The following is a 21,736-nucleotide window of genomic DNA, read 5'->3' on the forward strand; positions in this document are numbered from 1 at the left end:
GTGGCTATAGCAATAGTTTTTGTTCCTGACTTTTCCTTGTGTGTTCACTGTTCAATTCCCTTTAAATTTTACGATATGAACGGTATTTCCATACTCAGAACATACCAAGGTATGGGAGCATTTGTCAATGTGCTGTGAAATAGAAACGAACGTTTTTTGAGACCTCATCAGAGTCACACTATCCCAATAGTTGTTCAATCACTGTTTTATTCAATTATCTACGATAAAGACATCTCATAAACCGGTATAAGAGTAAAATGTATGGCTCATAGATATGTACATTCGTACTATGATCAAAGTGTGGACATAGATTACAAATGGCCAATTAGTCTGTGATTAATTATTGTCTACTCATCAATCGGATCCGGTAATGAGAACAGTAAACTTAAAGAAGTGCGGTTTGTGCACAAAATTTGTTACCTGAAATGGGTGCTTTGTCCAATGTTGATACGAAAAAATAGCAAAATCAACAACATCAGCCAATAAAACGCCGTTTTAGTGCATTCCGGTTCCACAAATCAGACTGGTTAAAAAGATTTGATACTCGTACAAAAGATAGACGCTGATCTATGGCAATAATGCTACGTGATTGGCGTGTAAAAAACTTGTTTAGCCATCAAACCAAATGGCATTTACAGCTCAATACTCGGTTATCAAGGACAAAAATATCCATTGCTCTCCTTTTTGACTGTGCACTGCTTTTTGCCAGCTCTGACCAATAAGCATTTCGGACAAGAACATCAACGAACATAAAAATTTTTAATGCCTGAATTACGCGGCACCCCTTATGGGCAACATATTTTCACGAAAGCTGTCGTTACGCGAACAGTTATTTAACCTTGATGAACGAATTGAAAAGCGGTCGCAGAAGATAAACCACCTAAGAAAACAGAAGTCGTACTATTCATTTGTAATTGGAGTGATTTATTTGCTGCTCGTGCCGTTTACTGCTGTGCTTCTCCATTATTATGAATTTTCGTTTCTATTTCTAGGGCTGCCCATTGTATCGTTTGTCCTGACTCAAACGACTTTGTACCTTGTCTTCTCCAAATTTATAGATTATAACGAAAATTTGCTGAAAAAGATGAAGAAAACGCAGATTGAGCAGATAGAGCAGCTGAAAAGAGATGTGGATTACATAGAAACATTGAAGATCGTGCAAAAGTATGACAAATCGGCGAAAAAAAAACCGACCAGCACCGAATCAATAATATCAACACGAAGCATGGCGGACAAACTAACAGATATCATACTCGGCGATAATCCACAGCAAATGTGTGCTCTCATCTGCGAGAAGTGTTTTGCCCACAATGGATTGGTCTTCCCTAACCAGTTCTTTGACCGAAAGTTTAAATGCATATCGTGCGGAATATTGAACATCACAAAATGTAAAGAAGAACTCCTAGAAAAGAAAGAAAATGATGTGAGTGATAGTAATTTGGATGAATCTATAAGGAATTGAACATAACACATGTTCTAATACTCTATTTTTATTTTACAGGTGCATTTGTTACTCAAAAGCTCGGAATAATGCCGTATATTTCATTAAAGAACGTATTTTGTATGTCATGTCACGTTGAATGTTCTGATTGTTCCTATTATCGTAGATTTATTTCTCTGCCTACACATTCAACACTACCCAAGCAGGTAAGCTTTTCCAGTCTGCTAGGACCGAGCGCAGACCTAGCCTTTGGTCTATGGTATTAGTTCTGAAGACAGTACATAGAGTTCTTTATAGATCTGTTTTTCTGTCACGACTGTTCATTGCATATAAAAAATTAGATAAAAGCCTTCTGAACCGGTAGTGCCACGATACGGGATATGAGCGTTTCACAAAAAAGTGTAATTAAATTATTGTTTATCACACAGTGATGTATTGGTGCTGTTAAACGTGGCTGTTAGGAAAGTATCTACCATTCAGGAAGTAGGATCTCCATGCAATTGAAAATACGCCATGCACTATTTTACCACAACACAACAGCTCGTTCCAGCATACTTCGATGTATTCCAATTTTTTTAATTTCTTGCTCAATAATCACAATTCGTGCTTTAGAAGTATTTGAAGAAGCAGCAAACCGCAACTGCACCATAATAAACGCGATGTAGTGTTTAACATCTATGAATCGTTGAAACTACGGCGTTTATTGCTAGATATTAGCGTTTTCATCTATGAGCAATTCACGGTATGGATGTTTAGACCCTATGAAAAGAAGTAATTGGTACGAAACAAACAGCCGTACTTTAAATAGAAAATGGCAGGTAAAGCATTTGATATGGCACCAATCTAAACATCTTTCTCATTCCTGCAGCTAGAGATAAGTCTTTGCATTGTATACTACCTCTGTTTTGATTCTTAGCACTAGTAATCCGTGCTGCTTTGCACCACGTGCGATGTTGAAGAACTTGGGCGAAAAACTCTGCAGGCATCAAACGTAATGCTGGCGTACAAACTGGAGCAGCCCCTATGCCTGTTATTAATAATTACCTTTGGTTCGAATAAACTCAAACAAAGCCTGCAAATTGATGTAAAACGGCTTTGAAACTTTATTTCTATCGGATTGACATGATTAATGTATTTAGTACCGTTCCATTGAACCAGAATTCAATGAACGGATAGAACGTGGGAGCGATTGTGTTCACGTCTATGATTCAATAAGTCGCGCTAAATGTGTTTATTTATGACTGTTTTGTACAGTTCATGGGATTAGCGCAATATGCAGATGGTGTGATGCAACATTTCCACCACTTGCTCGTCATTCTACAGCAGTTGTATTTCATCTGCAGTTCGACTTTGTATCTCAGCTACACCAACGAGAATATCATTTAAAATTTCGTTGTTAGCAGATGTTTTACCGTAATTCCATATTTTATATTTATTGGTATGTCCTGCAATTGTTGCTATGAGTAGATGGTTGAGAGCGTGTTATTTTACCTGTTCGCTAACTCCAAACTGCTACATGGTGCGAGGTGTGTAAAAGGATGTAATGCGGTGCAAAGGTTTGCTCTCCTCCTGCAATAAAACGGTACACCGGTAATGAAATGTAAATTAATAGAACTGTGATTAGGTATGTGCGATTTGCAATGCCTCTTCGGCCTAGGTACCGGGTAAAGATGGTGAATGTGATACTTTGATAGCAGACCCGCACGTCTGATAATCCACATGCAAGTAAATAGAATGGTTCTATCCTCAATCATTATTTTGAACAATTATTTGTCCACTGTCTAATCATTTCGTCATTAATTCCCGTCATGTAATAAATAATGAATTTACCTACTGCTCGTCATACTATCCACTTCTCACCATGAAACACTATTTTAGTGTTACAGGCTCAGCGGTATCATTTGCGCACGTGAGACAGGAAATAACCAATTAATAGTTCGGTATTTGAAGTGGGTTGATACCTGATTCGACAATAACAGTTTCATCACAGCTGTTTGTACGCAAAGGAAGTGTAGAAAACCGTTTATTGCACGTGTTACGCATGGTTTACGACGAGTAGTTAATGATGATGCGAATTAATAGATGTGATGCCTGTTTTACCGTAAGGACCACAAGCTACAGCAAAATACCGTAAATCGTCTTAATCCCAAAGAACACAGCAATCCATTCATTACTATTCTTAAACTCTGTTAACAAGCTGGTTGTCCCATCCTCATACGCGTTGCTCAGTAGCAACCGTCGCAATCACGACCGAAACAGTTTTTACTTGAAGGTAAAACATGTGTTAAGTGTTTTCTCATTTAAAGTTTAACACAATTATGATAATACATGTTCTTTGTTACTCTGATTCTTCTACGATCAATTTATATACAAGCAGCACCTGTTTACACGTACGATCCGAACAAAGGGCATCCACCAATGTACACGCAAGCAGATCCGCAGACAGGATGCTACTACACTAATACACAGAATGGTCTCGTGCAGGTGTGTCCCAGGCCGGCAAACCAGCAGCCCACTACGTTACCAACACGAGAAGTAATAGCATCATTTCCTGTGATGAAGAGCGTTGTAAAGACAACTTCTAGGGTTGTATCTCCCAAGGAATCTCCCATAGACTCGCTGATGCAGAGCAATCCGGAACTGGGCGACCAAATCAAGAGGATATTCGAGTACCAGGGCATTGCCGAGCCGTGGGACAGAATAAAGGACTTCTTTGATAACAGACAGCGTCTAATGCCAGACCCGTGCATGCTGTACAAGACGATGCGCGACATTCTGAAAGTGTTTGAAAGCCTGAAAGAAATGATCTCTGACGAGCTCAGGAAGATACAGGTATATGTGGAACGAGCCAAGATGTACTTGAAGGAAGATCATGTAAAACTAAAGGATCTGCTTTCCAGGATGTCTTTAGATCTTGTGAAGATGAAGTCTACGAAGGATAAGAAGAACCAAAACGACTACGCCAATAATTTTAATAAGATAAATGCTGAGACACAGCAGGTGATCACGTCGTATAATCGGTTGAAAGAGTGGTTGTTCAAGACACTGACATATTTCAAACAGCTCTTTTAATTAAAGAAAAATTAAATATTCAGGCTATTGACGTATTCAATGGTTGCAGTACAAGTGTGCTGAGATAAGTTGATTTAAAGGAACATGCCGGCAGCAGTTCCACGGCCACGAAACAGCACGGTATGTTCTCATCGGGCCATGTCAACACGTAATGCATGGTGCACGAGGTGGAAATTGATCTGCCCATTGTTCAAATGGTGTCTTGTGAAGATCCTAAAACACTGCGTGTTACCTGTAAAAATATTTGTTGAGCGAGTACTCCTGTGGTAGATGCGCAGCCACAGATTTGGTGATGCTCTAAACAAATAAGCCCCACTTCAAAAACAAAGACCAATAACACCGAATTCGTGGTAGAAGCACGATAAGTACAGCATAGTTAAAGACTGGTCAAAATATTTTTAATAATTGCTTGAGCCCGTGTCTAAAGATGCAGCAAACGAATCATCCAAATTTATAAGACATGTTCTTCTTTTTAAGTTCACCAAATGTACAAAAAGGCACGTTTCTGCAATTCTGTCCGGTTTGGGAGAGAGTTCCTCTCGTGTTGCTTGCGTTTTAGAGCACTTTCTTCGTTCAAGCGGGGTACAAATCCTTTAACAAATGCAGAATTGGTGAACACAAAGATGAAAGAACATGTTACGTGTTATCATCCTTTGCACGAGCATATAAAGCACGTGCGAACCAGCAAAGCTAATTTACCTGAAAAACGTTCCTAAGGCGCTGAGTTGGTACATTTTATCACAGAAACAGTTCAAAGATCCTAGGAAACACAGAAATGGTAAACCATAAAATCGTGTCTTGTTAGGACCCGTTGCTGCGCGTTCAGACCGCTCACTCTGCACGGTGCTGTTGGTAGAAATGTATCTAAGCATTCCAGCACGTGTATGCTCAGTGACAACAGTCACTCATTTTCTAACAGAGCCATCGTATCCTCTTCAGATTTGGTTGATGAGCAATACGAAACGAAAGCTTTTAGATCTTCTGTGACGAACAAAAAGATCTGATCTAAGTAATAATTACATGAGACGAATCGTGATCATAACATTTCCTCAGCTCTCAGACCATGCACTTCTTCTGATTCGTTCAAAATTCGGGCAATTGATCACTTGGTGAGGTCCAGACCAATGAAACGGTCGGATTCGTGCATGCGTTCATGGTGCACACTCCTGCGAAAAAGTGTTTAAGAACGCGCCTCACACTATGAAAGACAAAATCAGTGATACACCAGGCGTATCACACGGTAGATTCTTCCAAATCATATCACCGTGATCGGATCGCTGTTCTTCCCACCTTCACAACAACGCTTCCACGGTTAATTCTCGCATACTGCACCAGAATACGCACAAGTGCGTGCTGCTCAATCGCGGTCACTCCCCGTTAAGGGTTTTCAACCAACTGAAGAAACACCACAGGCCACGGAGAATCCGCATTACCCGCCAGACCCGTCTAAAACCGTTAAAATCATTTCATCCCACGTCAACGCTAAATAAAATCCTTTGTGAGTAACACCAATCAATTTATTCGCTCCACACCAACGTGCATCGTTTTGAAAGCGAACCGTAAAAAATTACGAATTCGCCTCAGCACCACCACACCCATCGCTTCTCTCATGCCCTTTACCTACCGATTTATCCAAAACGGGCAGAAAAATGGAACACCACAAAAAGGACGCGTGATGCCGACCAACCAAAGAAGCGGTCGGTAAAACACTTAAATTACCACACAGCCTGCATAATGCGTTATGCGCCTTAACCGCATGGCTCGCCCTGCCGACCCATCCAGTCCATTGAACTACACCCGGCCAGCCACTCTCACCGATGAACGGGCCATCACAGCATCCTACCCAGCAAATACTTCATCTCGTCATCCTCCTCTCCCTTAACGTAGCATGTGCCCCTCTCTACCAAATTCTTCTTGACCAGCATCCTCACCAAATCCTTAACCTCATCAATCACACACTCATCAAACATCATCACCGCATCATCAACGTCTTTGCATCTCAACAACGTAACTATGCACATCTTCAACAGCTCAACGCTCTGCGCATCAATCCTTTCCTGTCCCAGGATGTCACCGATCTGCCTAACAACAATGTTCTTCACCCTATCATCCAACTCCTCTTCCAGAGCGTTGAAAAGCGCATATCGCGTGAAGTTGTCGGCCTCATCGTAGTGCAGAATGAACAGGCTGCTGTCCTTTTTGGAAAAGGCCCTGTAAAGCAGCGTATTCACGCTTTTTACATCTTTGCCCGTGCACACATAGTAAAACGTAATCAGATCATCGATGCATGCCGAATTGTAAGAGAGCAGCGGCACTATGTGCCTCGAGATATCATCACCAAGGACCATCTTTATCTTCAAAAGCCTGCAGTAACTCGTGCGCGTGTTCTCGTTCATCAGTTCTATGCTTTCATTCAAGTCCACAATATTGCCGTCGTTCTCATAGACCATCTTCTTCGCAAGGATGTTGTAGTACTCGCCCACATACCTGCGCATCTTCATGTTCTGCAGCACAACATGCACATCCTTAACGTTTATCTTGTCCATCACCCTGTCCACCAGCACGAGCACATCGCGATTCTCAAGCGAAACAAGAAAACTCAAATTGCGCTCCACAAAACGGCAAATGCTCATCTCACCACTGTGGTCGAGCAAAAACGCAAAGCCTTCCTTCTTGTTGTTTCCTATCTGCTCGAGAAGATCCTCGTTGAGGAACAGGACGATTACGGCAAAGTCAAATTTTTTAAAAAACTTGAAAAAGTCGTCGCATGGAACGGTGATCATACGCGCAAGCAGCCCATAATCAAATGCGCGCAGCTCGGGCACCTCCACGTCCATGAAAATACCGATCAACAGGTTGTTAACGACGTAGTCCTTGATGAGCGCCTTCTTTATGTAATTCTGCTGCCTGAGCAGCTTATCGTAAACAAAGCGCACGTCCACGTACAGCAATACCTGCAGCACTGAGCGTATTATCTCCGTGTTCTCCGTCCTTATCACAAAAATTATGAAATCGATGATCTTGGTGTTCAAAATTTTGGTGCTATCGTCCGTAATCACGTTCTTAACAACATTTTTGTACTCGAAGTTGTCCTCCCGGTCTGCAGTGCCCGCGCTTTCTTCCTTAGACTTGCTCTTTTCCCTGCTGCGCACGGCCATCGCTCCACCGCTTTCGTCCTCGTCTTCGTTTATCTCATCTTCGGCCACCTCACCTCCTTTCCTTCCTCCGTTCCCACACACGCATCGCTTCACAAAATAAACGAATCCCGTCACAAACTCATATCCACCGTCCTCCCGACCATAAATATCGTACAACGCGCCGATATTCTCGGTAAGTTTCCCAATTATGATCTTACGATCGTCCTTCTCATCGTAGTTGGCCAGTATTCTGCACACCGTGCCTTTCGTTTCGTTCGGAAGAACTGAGAACAGTGCGCCCACCATCAGCTCAATGTTCTTGTTTTCTGCACATTTATCTGCTCTGGTGGCCTTGGCCAAAATCTTGAGCACCTGGTTCATCAGGCGCAGATCGACAGGCAGCATCATCTTGCCCGTGTCCACCGTTTGTTCCATTGCATAGAACGCATCGGCCATAATACCATGCTTTTCCAGAATAGCATACGTCTGCAATGAACTCGAAACGTCGACACATAACGCGTTCAGGTACTTAAGATGATTCTCTGTGAGCTCAAACTTTACGTTTATCAAATCTAGGTCGCTCATCCGCAGTATCTCGTTAATCTCAGCCACGCACGTCATGTAGATCCGTGAGTTGTTCTCAAGGATCTTCCGCTTGAGCCTCATGAACATTTTCAACAAATATTCTCGCTGTATCTCATTCTTGCCGGTATGAAAAGCAGTAATCAGCTCCTCGTCCTCCTTCAGATCCTTCAACACGCACAACAAATGGTTCTTTGGTGTTACGTCCGTCTCAAATATGAGATTCACTCCCATCTTATCAAATGCCACGTTCTCAACGAGTCGGTTCATTTCCGCCTTGACAAAAGGCAAATTCATGTTGTCCCTGAAAACGCCGAATATCACGTTCTGCAAATCGTTGTAATACGACGAGTACTCCATGGCCATATCAACGTTCACGTACTCGTTGAACTTGAGACCCTGTACGATCTGGTGCATCAGCTCGGGTGTTAAGGTAATTTCACCGTCCAATACCAGCTGCCGTATGAACGCCGTCAGCAGAGAACGGACGTACATGTTAGGCTTGTCGGCAAGAACATTGTTTAAGTACACTATGTCCGCACTCGTAAGCTTCTTTCCCGTCCGATAGTCTTCGTATAGCTCTGTGACCTTTTCTAACGAACTCATTCTCTTCGCTTGTAGGGGCAACAAAACAAAAATATTTAGTACAGGACTGATTTGAAGTACATCCCGATGTGTTAAGGAATGTATGCGGTCCATGGGGCGCTTTTTCCAAATTCTTTGCTCGTTTCGAGGTGCCGGGCAGCTTAAATCGTTGTATGAAACAAATTTAATCCTGAGTCAAGGCATGGTGAGACGTAAACCTGCACAACGGAAACATACGACAGGCTCACACAGATCCAGAAAAAGAGTCTACTCGGAAGAGAAAAGCAGATTTGCCAGTATTTCTTATCATAACGAGCAGCAACCCGTCCCAAAACAAAGTTACAAATCGTCTTTATTCACACACAATCAAATATCAAGCTCGTTCTCATTTTGTCCCTTACTCATGCCCACGTCTTCTACCGACACTTTCGTCGCTTCGCTTGTTAATTCGCTCGCCTCTTTATCGACACTCTCCCAGCCCTTCGCCCGGATGTACTCGACCACTCCATCCACATCAATCTTATGCTCGCATTCGCTCGCACACACGTTCTTGTACTTGATCCGCTTCATGAAGACCTTTGCCAACTCCTTGCCCAGGGCATCGGACACTGGCAGTTTCACAATTTTGACGATCAGAGGGAGAGAAAGGGAAAGCAACGCGATGATCTTCTTTATGTTCTTCACAAGAACTGTTCTTTCGTCCTTATCAAGCCTGCTTGCCATCTGATTTATAAGATACTCGTACGGATTGACCGCATCATGCCTTTGTTCGACATCCGCGACCGGCCCAGCATTCGAAATTGGAATGCTGTTAACCATCGTGTCATTGCCATCATTCTTCCCTTCTGTACCACCGTTGTTCGTGTCCTCACCTGTGCAGCGCTCATAATTGATCAAACAGTCCAGGACACCAACCATGAACATCAGCCTGTCATCCTTAACATTAATTCTCTCCATATAGCACTTCTGACCGTCCTTGACAATGTGCTCGAGCCACTCCAGGTTAAAAACTGATTTGCACTTCCCGAAATAAACGAGCAAATTGACATTTCCATTCAAGTAACAGAACATGTCCTCACCGATCTCCTCTCTTCTTATTATCACGTCCTTGTTGATCCATTTCCTCTCTACCCTGTCCACCTCTATCCAATCATTCCTCAAAATGTAATCCGTAAAGTCCCTCAAATTCAGCATGCGGTAGAAAAGGTCGTACATTTCCAATTCTTTTGCAGTATTCAACGTTTCCTCGCTTATCACCATTCCCAGAACATTCTCATCGAGTATGTCAAGTCGAAACACGTTTTTTCTCACCAGAACATTCAGGTTGCACGCAGCATTTTCCTCAATGAAATGGCGGAACACCGCATCTCTGCTGCTTCCTATCACTTTATACAGCGTAGTTTTCATCTTATCGGCCTCGCGACTGCGTTTGAAAAAGAAATTTTCGTTTTTCCCCTTGTACTTGTTCAAAATTGTCAGAGGATATTTCAGAAACACGTACGGGTTCTCCCCATCCTGCCAATTCCTTGCATCCCAGCTGTCATCTGCCTCTATCATCTCCAACCCAGCGTAAAATATCCTGAAAAAGCTGTCCACCCTTTCTCTTCTGATCCTGTCACCGTACCATACACAGTACGCAATCATAGCCATGGCATCTCCACCAAACCTGATTATTCGTATGACATCGTCAGGTGCCATCTTAAACACTCTCTCCTGGCTTTGTGCGCACATATTCCGAATTATTGCCCTCTTACACGGCAGACACACATTCATCCGCTCTATCGTACAAAACGAACTGTGATTTATCATCTGATAGTATGCACGGTACGTTTCCAGATTGTGTATGAAATGACTATCTGTCACCAAAGGATCCCTCCTCACGCTGTCGTACACGTACGAAAGATACCTGTCTGTGAAAAAATAGCTCAGATTGCACTTTCTTGCCCGGTCTATGAAACTGAGCTTCAGCGTTTTTACACGGATCGCAACGTTGTGCAGGTCTGTGTTCAGGCAGAGTATGCAAAATGTGAGGATGTCTACGCTATCGAAATCAAATGCCGTGCTCTTTGTTCCCGTTTTAGCCGTGTCCTTAGCAGCGTGCATTTTGCTATTGTTCATCAAATCCCCGATGTTTTTTTGATCCGCAATTTCGTAAACGCCCTGCACTTCATTGGTCAAAACACCAGGCTTTTCTCCATTTTGTGCATCCCTTCCCACGTTACCACCTTCCATCTTTTTGTCACCATGCTTTTTGTTGCGTGTCCTTCTACCTTTGCTGTCTGCTACACCACCATTTCTCCTGTCATGTTCCGCCTCACTCCCTCCCCCCTCTGTCAGCTCATCCTCGTTGCTTTCTTCCCCGCCAGCACCCCCATCCCCAACAATCCCATTAACACACTTTACATCCGCGCCATCCCCACACACAATATCATCCAGATCCTTTCCATCACTTCCAAACTCATCCTTATTGCACTCATAGTACCTCTCACTGAATGCGCTAAGTATTTTGTTGATTGCCTGGCTCTCCGTCGGCAGATAAAAATTCTTGAGAAACGTTCTGAGTGCGCCCAAAAGGTCCAAATTAGCAAAATCAAACGTTTTAAGGTACTCTTTCAGCACCGGCGAGTTGTTGCTGAGGAACTTGCCGATTGAACGTTTGTTGAGCGGAAAGCTGCGGAGTATCAGGTGCTTGTTATCAAAGTCTAGCACATCTGCGCTTGCATTGAAACGGGCGAACTTCTGTCTTACCACGTCTTTGGCACGTGCATCGTACCTCATAAGTCTTTCACAGCAGTGCTTGATGTGTGAGGACGCGTTTTCGCCGCACTTCTCCTCCTGTTCCACATGCTCAACCATGCCCACAATTTCATTTTCACCAACCATCCTTCCAAACATTTGCATCCCCAAGTCTTCCATCATCGGCTCGCAGTCAAAATACAGGAACAGAAAGAAAACGCTCTCATAGAAAATGTCCTGGGCAGGATTGATCTGGAACAGGTACGGATCAAACACCGTAGCATACACAAAAGATGCAAGGTCCTTGTGATTAAGTGCAAAAAGCGCTCTTTCCGTCGGAACCTCCAAATTGAGACACTCCGGTACGACCACGTACATCTTGTGCTGCAGATAAAGCTGTTTCAGAGGCTTTTTGCCCACAAGGGAAACAAACTTTGGCCTGAGAAAAAACACAAGCTGCTTATTCTTGAAGTGCGAAAGCGCGATGAACAGCTCATAGAAGATTTTCTTTCCCGTCCTGTGCGACAGGCAGGGCTGCGCTCGGTTCAACCGCCCATGATCAGCGCTACCACCCGAAACATTGGTGGTATCATCCACAGCGCTCCTTACCTGTACGCCCAGTCCGTCCATGCCCTCACTAAAGCGTTGTACAACGCTATCCTCCACGTTTTCGCCGTACCGCTCCATTATTTCATACAAAACAGCAAAATGTGCCCTCAACACATCATAAACATGCCTGTCATTCTCATACAACAGTTCTATCACGCATTCACCAACAACATCCAGCTCGTCAAACAGACCTACCACGTTTAAAAGCTCTTCCAGCACGAACTGCATCTCAGAATTTCTAAATTTCCTGACACGCACGAATTCAAGAAAAATATGTTTTATGTGCCGAACCGTAAGCTCCTTTAAGGATATGCGGTGCACTTTCTGTTTGATAGCGATGAGATCGTGGGAAGTGAAAGGATAAGATCGTATTTGTAGGATTGCCTGGAGAATCTTGGTCTTGGTGTGAAGAGCGGTCTGCATGTGATGGGGTAAAAAAAGCGAACGGTTAAATGAGCGTGCATCGGAGAACGATAGCTGTGACCGTGCAGCGAGTGGCGTAGCGGGATGTTCAATGATGTGTGTCCGTTAGGTGTGGTAATGTGCCGTGCTAGCGGCGAAAAAGATGGAGATGTCCTGAAAATCAGAACACCCAAAAAAAGAACGAAAAGCAACGTAGTGATGGATGACAAAGGGTAAATTTGCTTGATACGGCAGTTGCACCTACGCTTCGATAGGTAAAAAGAGGAAGTGCTCATTCAAAGGACAGGGAGGTACCAATGATGAGTATGTTATGAAGTGCTCATTCAAAGGACAGGGAGGTACCAATGATGAGTATGTTATAAAGTGCTCATTCAAAGGACAGGGATGTGTGCAGATAGGAGCAACCAAGGTAACGGGCAAATTTAGTTTTTATAGGAATTTAACTCAAATTGCGCATAAAATGAACACATGCTGGTGACAGGGGTCCTTCTGCTTTATACGCACGCTACCCGATCAAATCGTGTTAAACATTGTTCTGTGAATATGGCAGTAACGTAATTGCATTTAGAAACGAATGAACAACTTTTTGGTAAACAAAAATAGTTTAATTCTCTTTTCAGGGAATGCCTCGCATTTTGGTAGCAAAAACCGTGTGCTGAGCAGAAGTAAACATAAATTACCACCTTATCAATTTGTTTGCAAATTATTTTTATTTCCTCACACAAACAATTTACCTTAACGTAGGGTTCCTTGGCCAGCCGCTCGAATGAAACGAAGAAATAGCGGTGTGAGGCACAGTTTCTTGCCCTTCATACACAATTTATGGCTTGAAGAAGCGTTAAGCTAACGCTCGGACCATGTTCTTTGCTTGATGCGCTGCCAACCGATCTATAAACCAATTTTTGCTTACCCTTGGAATGCAAAACGAATACAAAGAAAACGACGACCACGGCTACATCCTCTCGGAGGTGCATGGCAGAGTGTCGCGCATCCTCAAATCGTCGGAATACAAAGCGTTATTGCAGAGCGATAACATAGACGACGTGATTGTCAAGCTGCAGGGCACGACGTACAGCAAGTACCTGTCGGACAGCATGGAGAAGAGCAAGATGAATCTGATATTATCGCTGGACAGGGCCTTTAAACACGAGTTCAACGAGATATATCGGAGGAGTGATGGGTGCTTGAAGGTTTTGCTCACGTTTTTCCTTGAAAGCTACAAGATAGAGTCGTTTATATACAGGATGTCAAATCCGGAGGAGCCGGAAGAGGAGCTGGGCTTCTTTGTAGAACTGAATGCACTCAAGTTCAGCAACGATATGCGGGAAGTGAAGAAGTTCGTCATCGATGAGACCTTCCTGAGCCGCTACTTCGACAAGATAAACGTTGAGAACAACATTGAAAAGAACAACTTCCAGATAATCAAGAGAATGCTCATGAAATACCACATCGAGGATTTCTACAGCCAAGTGAACGGTGATATGGGATTCATGAAAAGCGTGCTTGAGGTGATGGGCAGCATTCAAATCATAGAAATAGTGCTGAACACCATGCACACGAATATCACGGCCGACAACCGAAAGAAACTTTTCCCGGATGTGAATGATCTTGATACCCGGTCAATCCACAGCTTGGCAGAATGCAACACGATTGATGATCTGAAGGCAATTATCGGTAAGACGGCGTACCGAGAGACACTCGTGGCAAAGGATTTGCTGAACGGACTGCAGTTTTACGTTCTCAAAGTGTATTACCGGTCGTTTTCGGTCTTTAACGACTTGTCGTGCGTGTACTGCTATCTCAAATTGAAGGAACAGGAAATTAAAAATATATGCTGGGTCGTTGAGTTCTTGGGTGGAGATGAAAGAGATGTGATGGAAAACATTTATTGTGTAAGCTGAGACCGGCATATAACACGAATACGTTGCATTTAGATGGTGTAATTAAACGATGGTACGCTCAGTTGCTTGACGAGGCGTTCATATCCTGTCTGGTGGGCGGGCAGGGAATGTGGACGTGTTACTTCTGTCTAAACATCCCACACCTCTTTTTTAAACTGTTTGCTGTTCAAAATCGCACGTGCGGCCGAAAAGACTGGCCCGTTCAATGCAAGGTTTTACGTGTGGTGTGATTTAACACGTTGCCATTGCACAGGCAGAATATTTGGTGCGCATGACATGCGTCCGTGCTGTAAGATCAATGCCAACCACAATTTGTTCGCATCTGATTCTTTCCCCTTTTTTAGTCATCAGTGATCGGCACTACGAGTGAAAACATTGCTTTACAAGGGACAAGCACAGTTCTGTGCAAGTAGATCGAATCATCTCTGCGTTTATCAACGTTGTTCGATGGATCACCGCTAAGGAATACGGAGATGCTCCTTTCATGATCGATTGGTTTGAACACTCTTGATTGGTGGCGAGAACATAAAATGGCATGCATTATCGCGTATTAACCAGAATGCGCCATTCAAACAACGCACCCCGTCCAAATTGTGATTAAATTTCCTTCTACGTGTTATTCCACTTTACGGAAAAAGTGTGTGAATCCATTCACAGTCCCATTTGTAACGCAATGTCCTCGTTTACAAAGGCATAATAAAGCGAGTAAGGATGGCAAATACATTTTTGTACCGTTATGGTACGCTTGATGACACCCTTTCATGGTAAATGGACGTGATAAGTAATATCACGGTGAGCCATCGAATTTGATAATCGATCAATCGTTTAAATCATGATCATGTTGAAATGATAGATAGCGCACCGTAAAAAGCATTGATATGCTGAAGAAGCCCCTACGATTACCAATCGGAGATCGGTAATGTTAAACTGTTCTGCAGAATGTTCTCTGTGTTCAGCACTGCTAATCATGCCGGTGCTCTTTGTCGGTGTGTCAGCTTAAATTGCTAGTTTTTAGAAAAGCGCCATCCGTGTCTGCTCTGTTAAAAGTGCTTGAAAAGCAGGAATTATCTGCTGAGCAGGAAGTTGTGTTTATTTCTTGTGGCGAGCATTCGCACCACAGATGAAGAGGAACTGTCCGCCAGATAAGCACTTGCACCCATTTTGCCAATTACACATGTAAAACTAGCACGTACGTGCCATGGAATCATCCTTTTACATCACAGTACGTTTTGCATATTTGAGCGTGTGAGTCACGAGCAACTCGTTCAACCACCCTTTTGAGATGCCAAATTTCATTCAAATCGTAGATACCATAAATTAAGCCACCATATATGATTAGAAATTGAGCATTCAACAGAGGGTGAGATTGTTGCGTACTATAGGACATGGAACAGTAGCAAAGAAGAAAATACACGAATTTATTGCTATTTCATCGTGCCATTGCACGGGCAGAAAATGCTTACACCTGCGCAAACGAATCAAAGAACAATGCATTGCACGGAATTGGCATCAGTGAATTGCTTTAGTGGTATTCTATTGGCTCTGATTCCTAAAAAATCATTTTTGCACCAAGAATAGGAGAGGATTATTGCGTGTTGTACTAAAATATGTTATTGATCTGCTCTGCTTTCAGTTTTCACACGCTCCCCAGCGGTCATAACACCGCTTTCTAACATATTATCAGCAACGCATCAAACAATCATTCGGTGTCTGACCGACCGTTGTTATCTCCATATCTACTAATATGGAATAAAATCGCGTATCTAATGATTTGCATCTCACAATATCACAGATCACAATGATTAATTAATTACTTTTCTTCCCCTATAAGCTAATTGGAATGCTGTTAATTAAAAGGAGCAGTAGATTCTGATTCAATAATACTTAAAATTGGTTATTGGTCATTACGGTGCATCTGAAAAGTATTTAATGAGATAATTTCTCCCGTGTTGTAAATGAACGACGACGAAAACACCAAAAAAACTAGCCGTCTTATAGGTTTTGTGGCCTTGGGCTTATCCTTCATGCTGTATGCCGTGTTTGTACTGGTTATGTTCTTCATGATGACCGACACGTACATATTCTGGGCATGGTGGTGGGCCCTGGTGATAGTGGCCGGTATCATCGGAACAGCCGTGGTGACATTCCTGCTCAAAGGGCTTATCGGCCTGATAGTAAATGTTCTCCTGTTTCTTGTCATACTCGTGTGCATATTCTTGCAATACTGGTTCAGAACAGAAAGAGTGCTCGTCCTGGGTTCTATGGACGATGCGGTGAAGAAGTTCTCCGCTGCAAGTGCTGAAGAGTTAAGCACAAGCTTCTTTGAAAAGCATCCGCGGCGGGTTATCATCTTTGTTGGCGGTACAGACGGAGGTGGTGCTAAGTCGAAGCCGCCAGCTGAGAGCGGAGAGGAGAACACCCAAGAAGAAGCGGGAGGAGATGATGCTGCGGAAAAGGCTAGTATTAGTGTGGATGACCTGAAGAAGGCAATAAAAACAAATTTGGAGAAAGCCGGTAAGGAAAAGGAAAAGAAAATACATACTATAGAACTTGATGACAAGCTCAAATACGAGACTGGAAAGACGAAAAATGCCAAGAACATTGTCGATGCGGTTTCTAAAACCAAATATGCGTCTCAGATCAAGGAGGGTATGATTGAGTTTCCTAAAAATATGAATTTTGGTGCTGCGTTTGAGGAGGGAGAGGGAGCGAAGAACGGAATAACAGTAGAAAAACTTGCAAGTGACTATAAGATAGAGAAGAAAGAAAAAACAAGTTAGAAAGCAAGTTGCGGTTCTTATATCGTAGGTTAAATAAAAAGTACCATGAAAATATTTGTTGATTTCTTTTGGACAGGACAGCACGCTGCTCAGTGCAGAGACAGAGGAGATATCTGCGCTGTATCCAGAACATATTTTGAATATGAGCTGTAAACGCTTCTTCACAAAATGATACCGTATTTTCACACGTAGCTCAGGGCATGCAACATGTGACACGCTCGAATTACACAAATTGCTAATTACGGCGTATAAAATAATTTTTATTCGTCATGGGAGGAAGAACTCTTCGTATGGCACTGCCACATCCGTTTGAAAACACATCGTAGTTGTAGTGAAGAGCCTCCTTGCTAGAATACGGTAGGTGCTGCCCATAAAGCATCCCATTAATACATGTTTCCTCAAAAGACCATGATATGTGTTTCATTCTCATCGTGAGCTCGTATTTCAGCCATGTATTAACAACGTATTACATAATTTTTCTGTGCTACTCACAGTCACAAAAATGGTAATATCTTCGCCAGATGATAAAGATTGGCAACAGTTCATAGACCCAGCGCACCCGAAATGCTCAGTAAACAAAAATAATCGTGCAAATGAACTTTTAGTGAAAAAAGCTTGGTGAGCAAAATCGGCCGACCAAAACACCCATAATTATTCGTTTTTACATTATTTTTGTTCCTGAAAGACATTTTATCGTTCCACTTTCCAAATCAAGAAAAAGTCATACATTAAAATATGACGTATAAAACATAAACAATCACATTTTTACCATTTGCGCAGGCAATCCACGATGAAGTACCATAATTTGGAACCATATCAAATCACCGTTTATCCAAAAGATATTTAACTGTTGTCCGCATCTTTTTAGCCTCTATTTATCTTCCACCACTTTCGTACACATATATCGCAATTCTGGCATGGCGGTTAAAGCGTACTGTGCGTGGTTCAGAGATAGTGGCTGATGTCCTATCATTGCGGGACATGAAATGATAAATGGGTGTTACACCGGATAAAACGTGTATAGACAGCAAATGTACGTGAGATCTGGATGGAGTGCATCCACTGCATAGCAGGACCGTTTTAAATGCTTTAACCGTTCTATTCGTTGAAGCACTTTCAAACACCGTTAATTTTTGATGTGTGCGATGCGCTATTTATCTTTCAACAATTCTGCGTTGGTAATTGGCGGATAAACGGTAGAAGGATTGATGGTTGATAGAGCGTATTTTTTGGAAGGACAAAAAATATTTCTTTTAGACCGCCCCGTTTCGATGAAATTTCAAACAATGGCGACAGCCCAGTTCTGAAAAGAGAGCTGAATGCTCTACAAAAACGTGCAGGCACGGCAGTGCCTGGACATAAACTGTCCATGCCGAGGTACGGTGACGGGTATCAGAATTGAAACGGGAACGAACGGAAGATTTCGCGTTTTGAGCTGTTTGAAACTCGGATGCATATCACAGATATTACAGTTAACTGTATCAAAATGAGGAACATGCTGCTGTTTTTGGAATATATCACGCTAAATTTTGCAGTAAAATAGGCTAAAACGGGTATAAACAAGGACATCTGCTTTTCACACGCCTGCTGCATTCCAAAAGCACGTTCTAAGCGGAGGTACCGCCCTTATTGTTTGTTTATATGATTCAGAAGAATGATAGATTGATCAGATTAAACACATTTGTTTTATTTTAATGTATAAAAAGACGAGGGTTGCGCAAAATAGAATGTCTACATCTAAAAACATTGACACCGGCAAACGCACGGGAAGAAAGAAGCATATTTCCTATGCTGCACTGATATCCCAGGCGCTTCTCAACAGCGCAAATAATAGACTAACACTCAAGGAAATATACCATTTTATCTCTACAAACTATCCTGAGTACACAATGCACAAGCAGGGGTGGCAGAACAGCATACGCCACAATTTATCGCTCAACAAGGCCTTCTACAAGGAACCTAAGGTTAAGGGCACGCCCGGAAAAGGCTCGTACTGGTCGATCGATCTCAAGGAGGCAGAGGCTATTCTTGACAAGTCAGACAGGTCAATCAGAACGGCATCGCGCATACGACGCGGCTACGGACACACAAACAACTGTCTCAACCGGAAGAGAAGCCCGTTCTTGGAGGATATCCGTATATCAGACGACAAGAAAAAAAGAGCACACAAAACGATTATTTTTAATGGAGACTTGAATCCTTATAACGAGAGCCTTGAGGCATTTTTTGGTCTTCCCAATCACCGCGATAATGAGGAGGGCGAGGATGGTGGAAGAGATAGGACCGACTGGCAGAATTACTGCGGAGTAAACTCCTATTTTAAATTCTAATAAAAGACCTAGATAAACAGCAACAGCACGTTTTTGATGTATTTTATGCCAAGTACAGCATACTTCAGGTATGTGCCCCCTTTTTACTTTTTGCACAGCTTAATCGATAGTATGCTGCAAATATGCCAACTATCCAATAAAGAAATGCAATCTATCAATATCAGTGTTTAATTAAAAATTACCATAAATGTTTTTTAATTACGCCTATCATCGAATAATGACAGACGTGCCGCTATGTAGAGAGGGAAATAAAAAACTGGACGAGCATCCTTACAACTGCGCTTTTGCGGTAAAATGCAAATTCGTACGGAATGGTAACAAATGCGTTGTTCGCAATGGAGCGTCGTAAAAAGAAATAATTTAGGTGTTGTTAGTTTATTTCTTGTTATAAGTAACTTACGTGCTGTGTTGAACGCATTGTTCGTATGCAGGTCTGCATACAGAAACTGCGATGTTATATGCTTGCCAACATTCCCGTTGATGTAGGGCAGTACGTTTGATAAGTTGTACTTAAGACTAACACTTCTGCAGCAGGCGGTGTTCACTATCCACGAATTTCCACAAACCTTGTTCTTGTTCAAATAATTTACGGTAAAAGCCATTTCCGTTCAGTGAACATTCTTTTTACGAATAACTCAGCAACAAGCCCACAACTATCACAATATGATAGGTGTGGGCTTGAACAGTAAGATAATTCCGCACATCTTTATCCTATAACCTGAAATGTGGCACCACCCTTTGCAATGCACTAAACGTTCTACGATTTGAACAAATATAGCAGATTGATGTGCTTTTAGCTTCTTAAGTATTTCAAATGGTACCATGTTGTGAGCTAAAAATGGTCATTTATCGGTACGGCCCATTACCGCGGGATTTACCTGGGCATGCCGTGATATTTAATCACGAAAACTGCGATAAAAATTGATCATAATTAACCATATTGATCAACTGATCAGATTTATTTACTCCGTGATTCATTCGTGTATTGGTGGTGAGTTGATCCAGAAATTTGACCATTCCCTAAATCACAATGTTTCGAGAAAAAGAATGCCCAATAAATTAATGTTCATATTACACATTAGTGCTTCCTTCCTGGCATGCTAATGCCCATCCTGTCTTGTCGTAGATTATTATTTAGTCTTTGCTCATTTAAGACATCATGTCATAAAAACAGGTGCTACGAGAATGAGATGGTAAACCTTGCTGTTTTATCACAGAACTGATCTGATATCACAGTACGGTACATAATGCTTTGTATTGTTGGCACTTGATGCGACTTGCAGGCTGAATGCTCTCCTATGCAAGCTGTCTGGGCTGTGTATGCAGGCTTTAACGTTTGTTTGGCATGTTTGCGTGGTATTTTGGGCTTATCCAGAGCAGAACGCGAGTTGCACCACATAAAATCTCATCCATTTTCTCGATCCCTGCCCAAATGACCAAGAAAATATTTTTTGTCATTCAGGAAGCGCCATTCGCAGGCACAGAAAAACACAGAATAACCCAGAGCAGGCCATCAGCACCGGCTCGCCCAGACATCACGCATCATATTCTTCTTACTATCATAGATTCGCCTTTATACAAGGCCAACAAATGCAAAGTTTACATCAAAACGGTTAACAACATTTTGGTAGAAATAAACGAGGGAACACGAATACCACGGACGATGACAAGGTTTATGGGACTGATGAGGGATGTGCTACGCAAGTTGAGGATAAAAAGTGAGGATAAGACGCTCATGCGTGTAATAAAGAGCAAAATGGACTTTCCGCCTGGAGCAGTTAAAATAGGCATGTCACACGAGGGAGAAAGAATTTGCAACGAGCATTTTGCGGCAGATAATGTGGTTTTGTACGTGAGTGCCAAACAACGGGGAGAGGATAGGTTTGAGGATACAGACATTCGTATGAAGGTCAGTGACTACGAATTGAGTGGTGCTGCAGCCGTCGGAAAGGCCATATACTTTATTGAAGGCATGCTAGACATATTTTAGAAGTAAAGTGTTGCTTATGATTTGTGTAATCTTTTAGGTCTGGCGTGCGATTTGTCCAGGATTTGGTCTAAAACTATTTTGACACATATTGTAGCAGCACATAGTGCGAGTTTTGGCCATTCTCGATTCTTATGCGGAAACATTACCGCA

General features: G+C 42.5%; 9 protein-coding genes across 9 annotated transcripts; 6 read left to right on the forward strand and 3 right to left on the reverse strand.

The window, feature by feature from the left end:
- Positions 1-784: 784 nt before the first annotated feature.
- Positions 785-1,614, forward strand: VCUG_00191 (uncharacterized protein). The gene has a single exon (XM_008075021.1). It carries the CDS (start codon positions 788-790, stop codon positions 1,460-1,462), a length of 675 nt encoding a protein of 224 aa, XP_008073212.1. The 5' UTR covers positions 785-787; the 3' UTR covers positions 1,463-1,614.
- Positions 1,615-3,769: 2,155 nt separating this feature from the next.
- Positions 3,770-4,513, forward strand: VCUG_00192 (uncharacterized protein; the record flags this gene model as incomplete). Its single annotated transcript, XM_008075022.1, has 1 exon — positions 3,770-4,513. One exon carries the CDS (start codon positions 3,770-3,772, stop codon positions 4,511-4,513), a length of 744 nt encoding a protein of 247 aa, XP_008073213.1.
- Positions 4,514-5,753: 1,240 nt separating this feature from the next.
- VCUG_00193 (uncharacterized protein) lies at positions 5,754-8,847 on the reverse strand. The gene has a single exon (XM_008075023.1). It carries the CDS (start codon positions 8,836-8,838, stop codon positions 6,343-6,345), a length of 2,496 nt encoding a protein of 831 aa, XP_008073214.1. The 5' UTR covers positions 8,839-8,847; the 3' UTR covers positions 5,754-6,342.
- A 316-nt stretch (positions 8,848-9,163) lies between these two features.
- Positions 9,164-12,585, reverse strand: VCUG_00194 (uncharacterized protein; the record flags this gene model as incomplete). The annotated part of the gene is made up of 1 exon (XM_008075024.1): positions 9,164-12,585. One exon carries the CDS (start codon positions 12,583-12,585, stop codon positions 9,184-9,186), a length of 3,402 nt encoding a protein of 1,133 aa, XP_008073215.1. The 3' UTR covers positions 9,164-9,183.
- A 917-nt stretch (positions 12,586-13,502) lies between these two features.
- On the forward strand, positions 13,503-14,546 carry VCUG_00195 (uncharacterized protein; the record flags this gene model as incomplete). The annotated part of the gene is made up of 1 exon (XM_008075025.1): positions 13,503-14,546. One exon carries the CDS (start codon positions 13,503-13,505, stop codon positions 14,484-14,486), a length of 984 nt encoding a protein of 327 aa, XP_008073216.1. The 3' UTR covers positions 14,487-14,546.
- A 1,895-nt stretch (positions 14,547-16,441) lies between these two features.
- Positions 16,442-17,280, forward strand: VCUG_00196 (uncharacterized protein; the record flags this gene model as incomplete). Its single annotated transcript, XM_008075026.1, has 1 exon — positions 16,442-17,280. The coding sequence occupies one exon, from the start codon at positions 16,442-16,444 to the stop codon at positions 17,264-17,266; it is 825 nt and encodes a 274-aa protein (XP_008073217.1). The 3' UTR covers positions 17,267-17,280.
- A 1,680-nt stretch (positions 17,281-18,960) lies between these two features.
- VCUG_00197 (uncharacterized protein) lies at positions 18,961-19,622 on the forward strand (the record flags this gene model as incomplete). The annotated part of the gene is made up of 1 exon (XM_008075027.1): positions 18,961-19,622. One exon carries the CDS (start codon positions 18,961-18,963, stop codon positions 19,594-19,596), a length of 636 nt encoding a protein of 211 aa, XP_008073218.1. The 3' UTR covers positions 19,597-19,622.
- Positions 19,623-19,790: 168 nt separating this feature from the next.
- VCUG_00198 (uncharacterized protein) lies at positions 19,791-20,198 on the reverse strand (the record flags this gene model as incomplete). The annotated part of the gene is made up of 1 exon (XM_008075028.1): positions 19,791-20,198. One exon carries the CDS (start codon positions 20,196-20,198, stop codon positions 19,791-19,793), a length of 408 nt encoding a protein of 135 aa, XP_008073219.1.
- An 827-nt stretch (positions 20,199-21,025) lies between these two features.
- On the forward strand, positions 21,026-21,599 carry VCUG_00199 (uncharacterized protein). Its single transcript, XM_008075029.1, has one exon. It carries the CDS (start codon positions 21,029-21,031, stop codon positions 21,584-21,586), a length of 558 nt encoding a protein of 185 aa, XP_008073220.1. The 5' UTR covers positions 21,026-21,028; the 3' UTR covers positions 21,587-21,599.
- Positions 21,600-21,736: the final 137 nt, after the last annotated feature.

The sequence above is a fragment of the Vavraia culicis genome, assembly GCF_000192795.1.
Source record: "Vavraia culicis subsp. floridensis unplaced genomic scaffold supercont1.2, whole genome shotgun sequence".
Taxonomy (NCBI): domain Eukaryota; kingdom Fungi; phylum Microsporidia; family Pleistophoridae; genus Vavraia; species Vavraia culicis.

Bases quoted from the DNA above. Each gene is read 5' to 3' on its own strand.
- VCUG_00191 (XM_008075021.1), top strand. From the start codon at position 788: ATGGGCAACATATTTTCACGAAAGCTGTCGTTACGCGAACAGTTATTT.
- VCUG_00193 (XM_008075023.1), bottom strand. From the start codon at position 8,838: ATGAGTTCGTTAGAAAAGGTCACAGAGCTATACGAAGACTATCGGACG.
- VCUG_00199 (XM_008075029.1), top strand. From the start codon at position 21,029: ATGACCAAGAAAATATTTTTTGTCATTCAGGAAGCGCCATTCGCAGGC.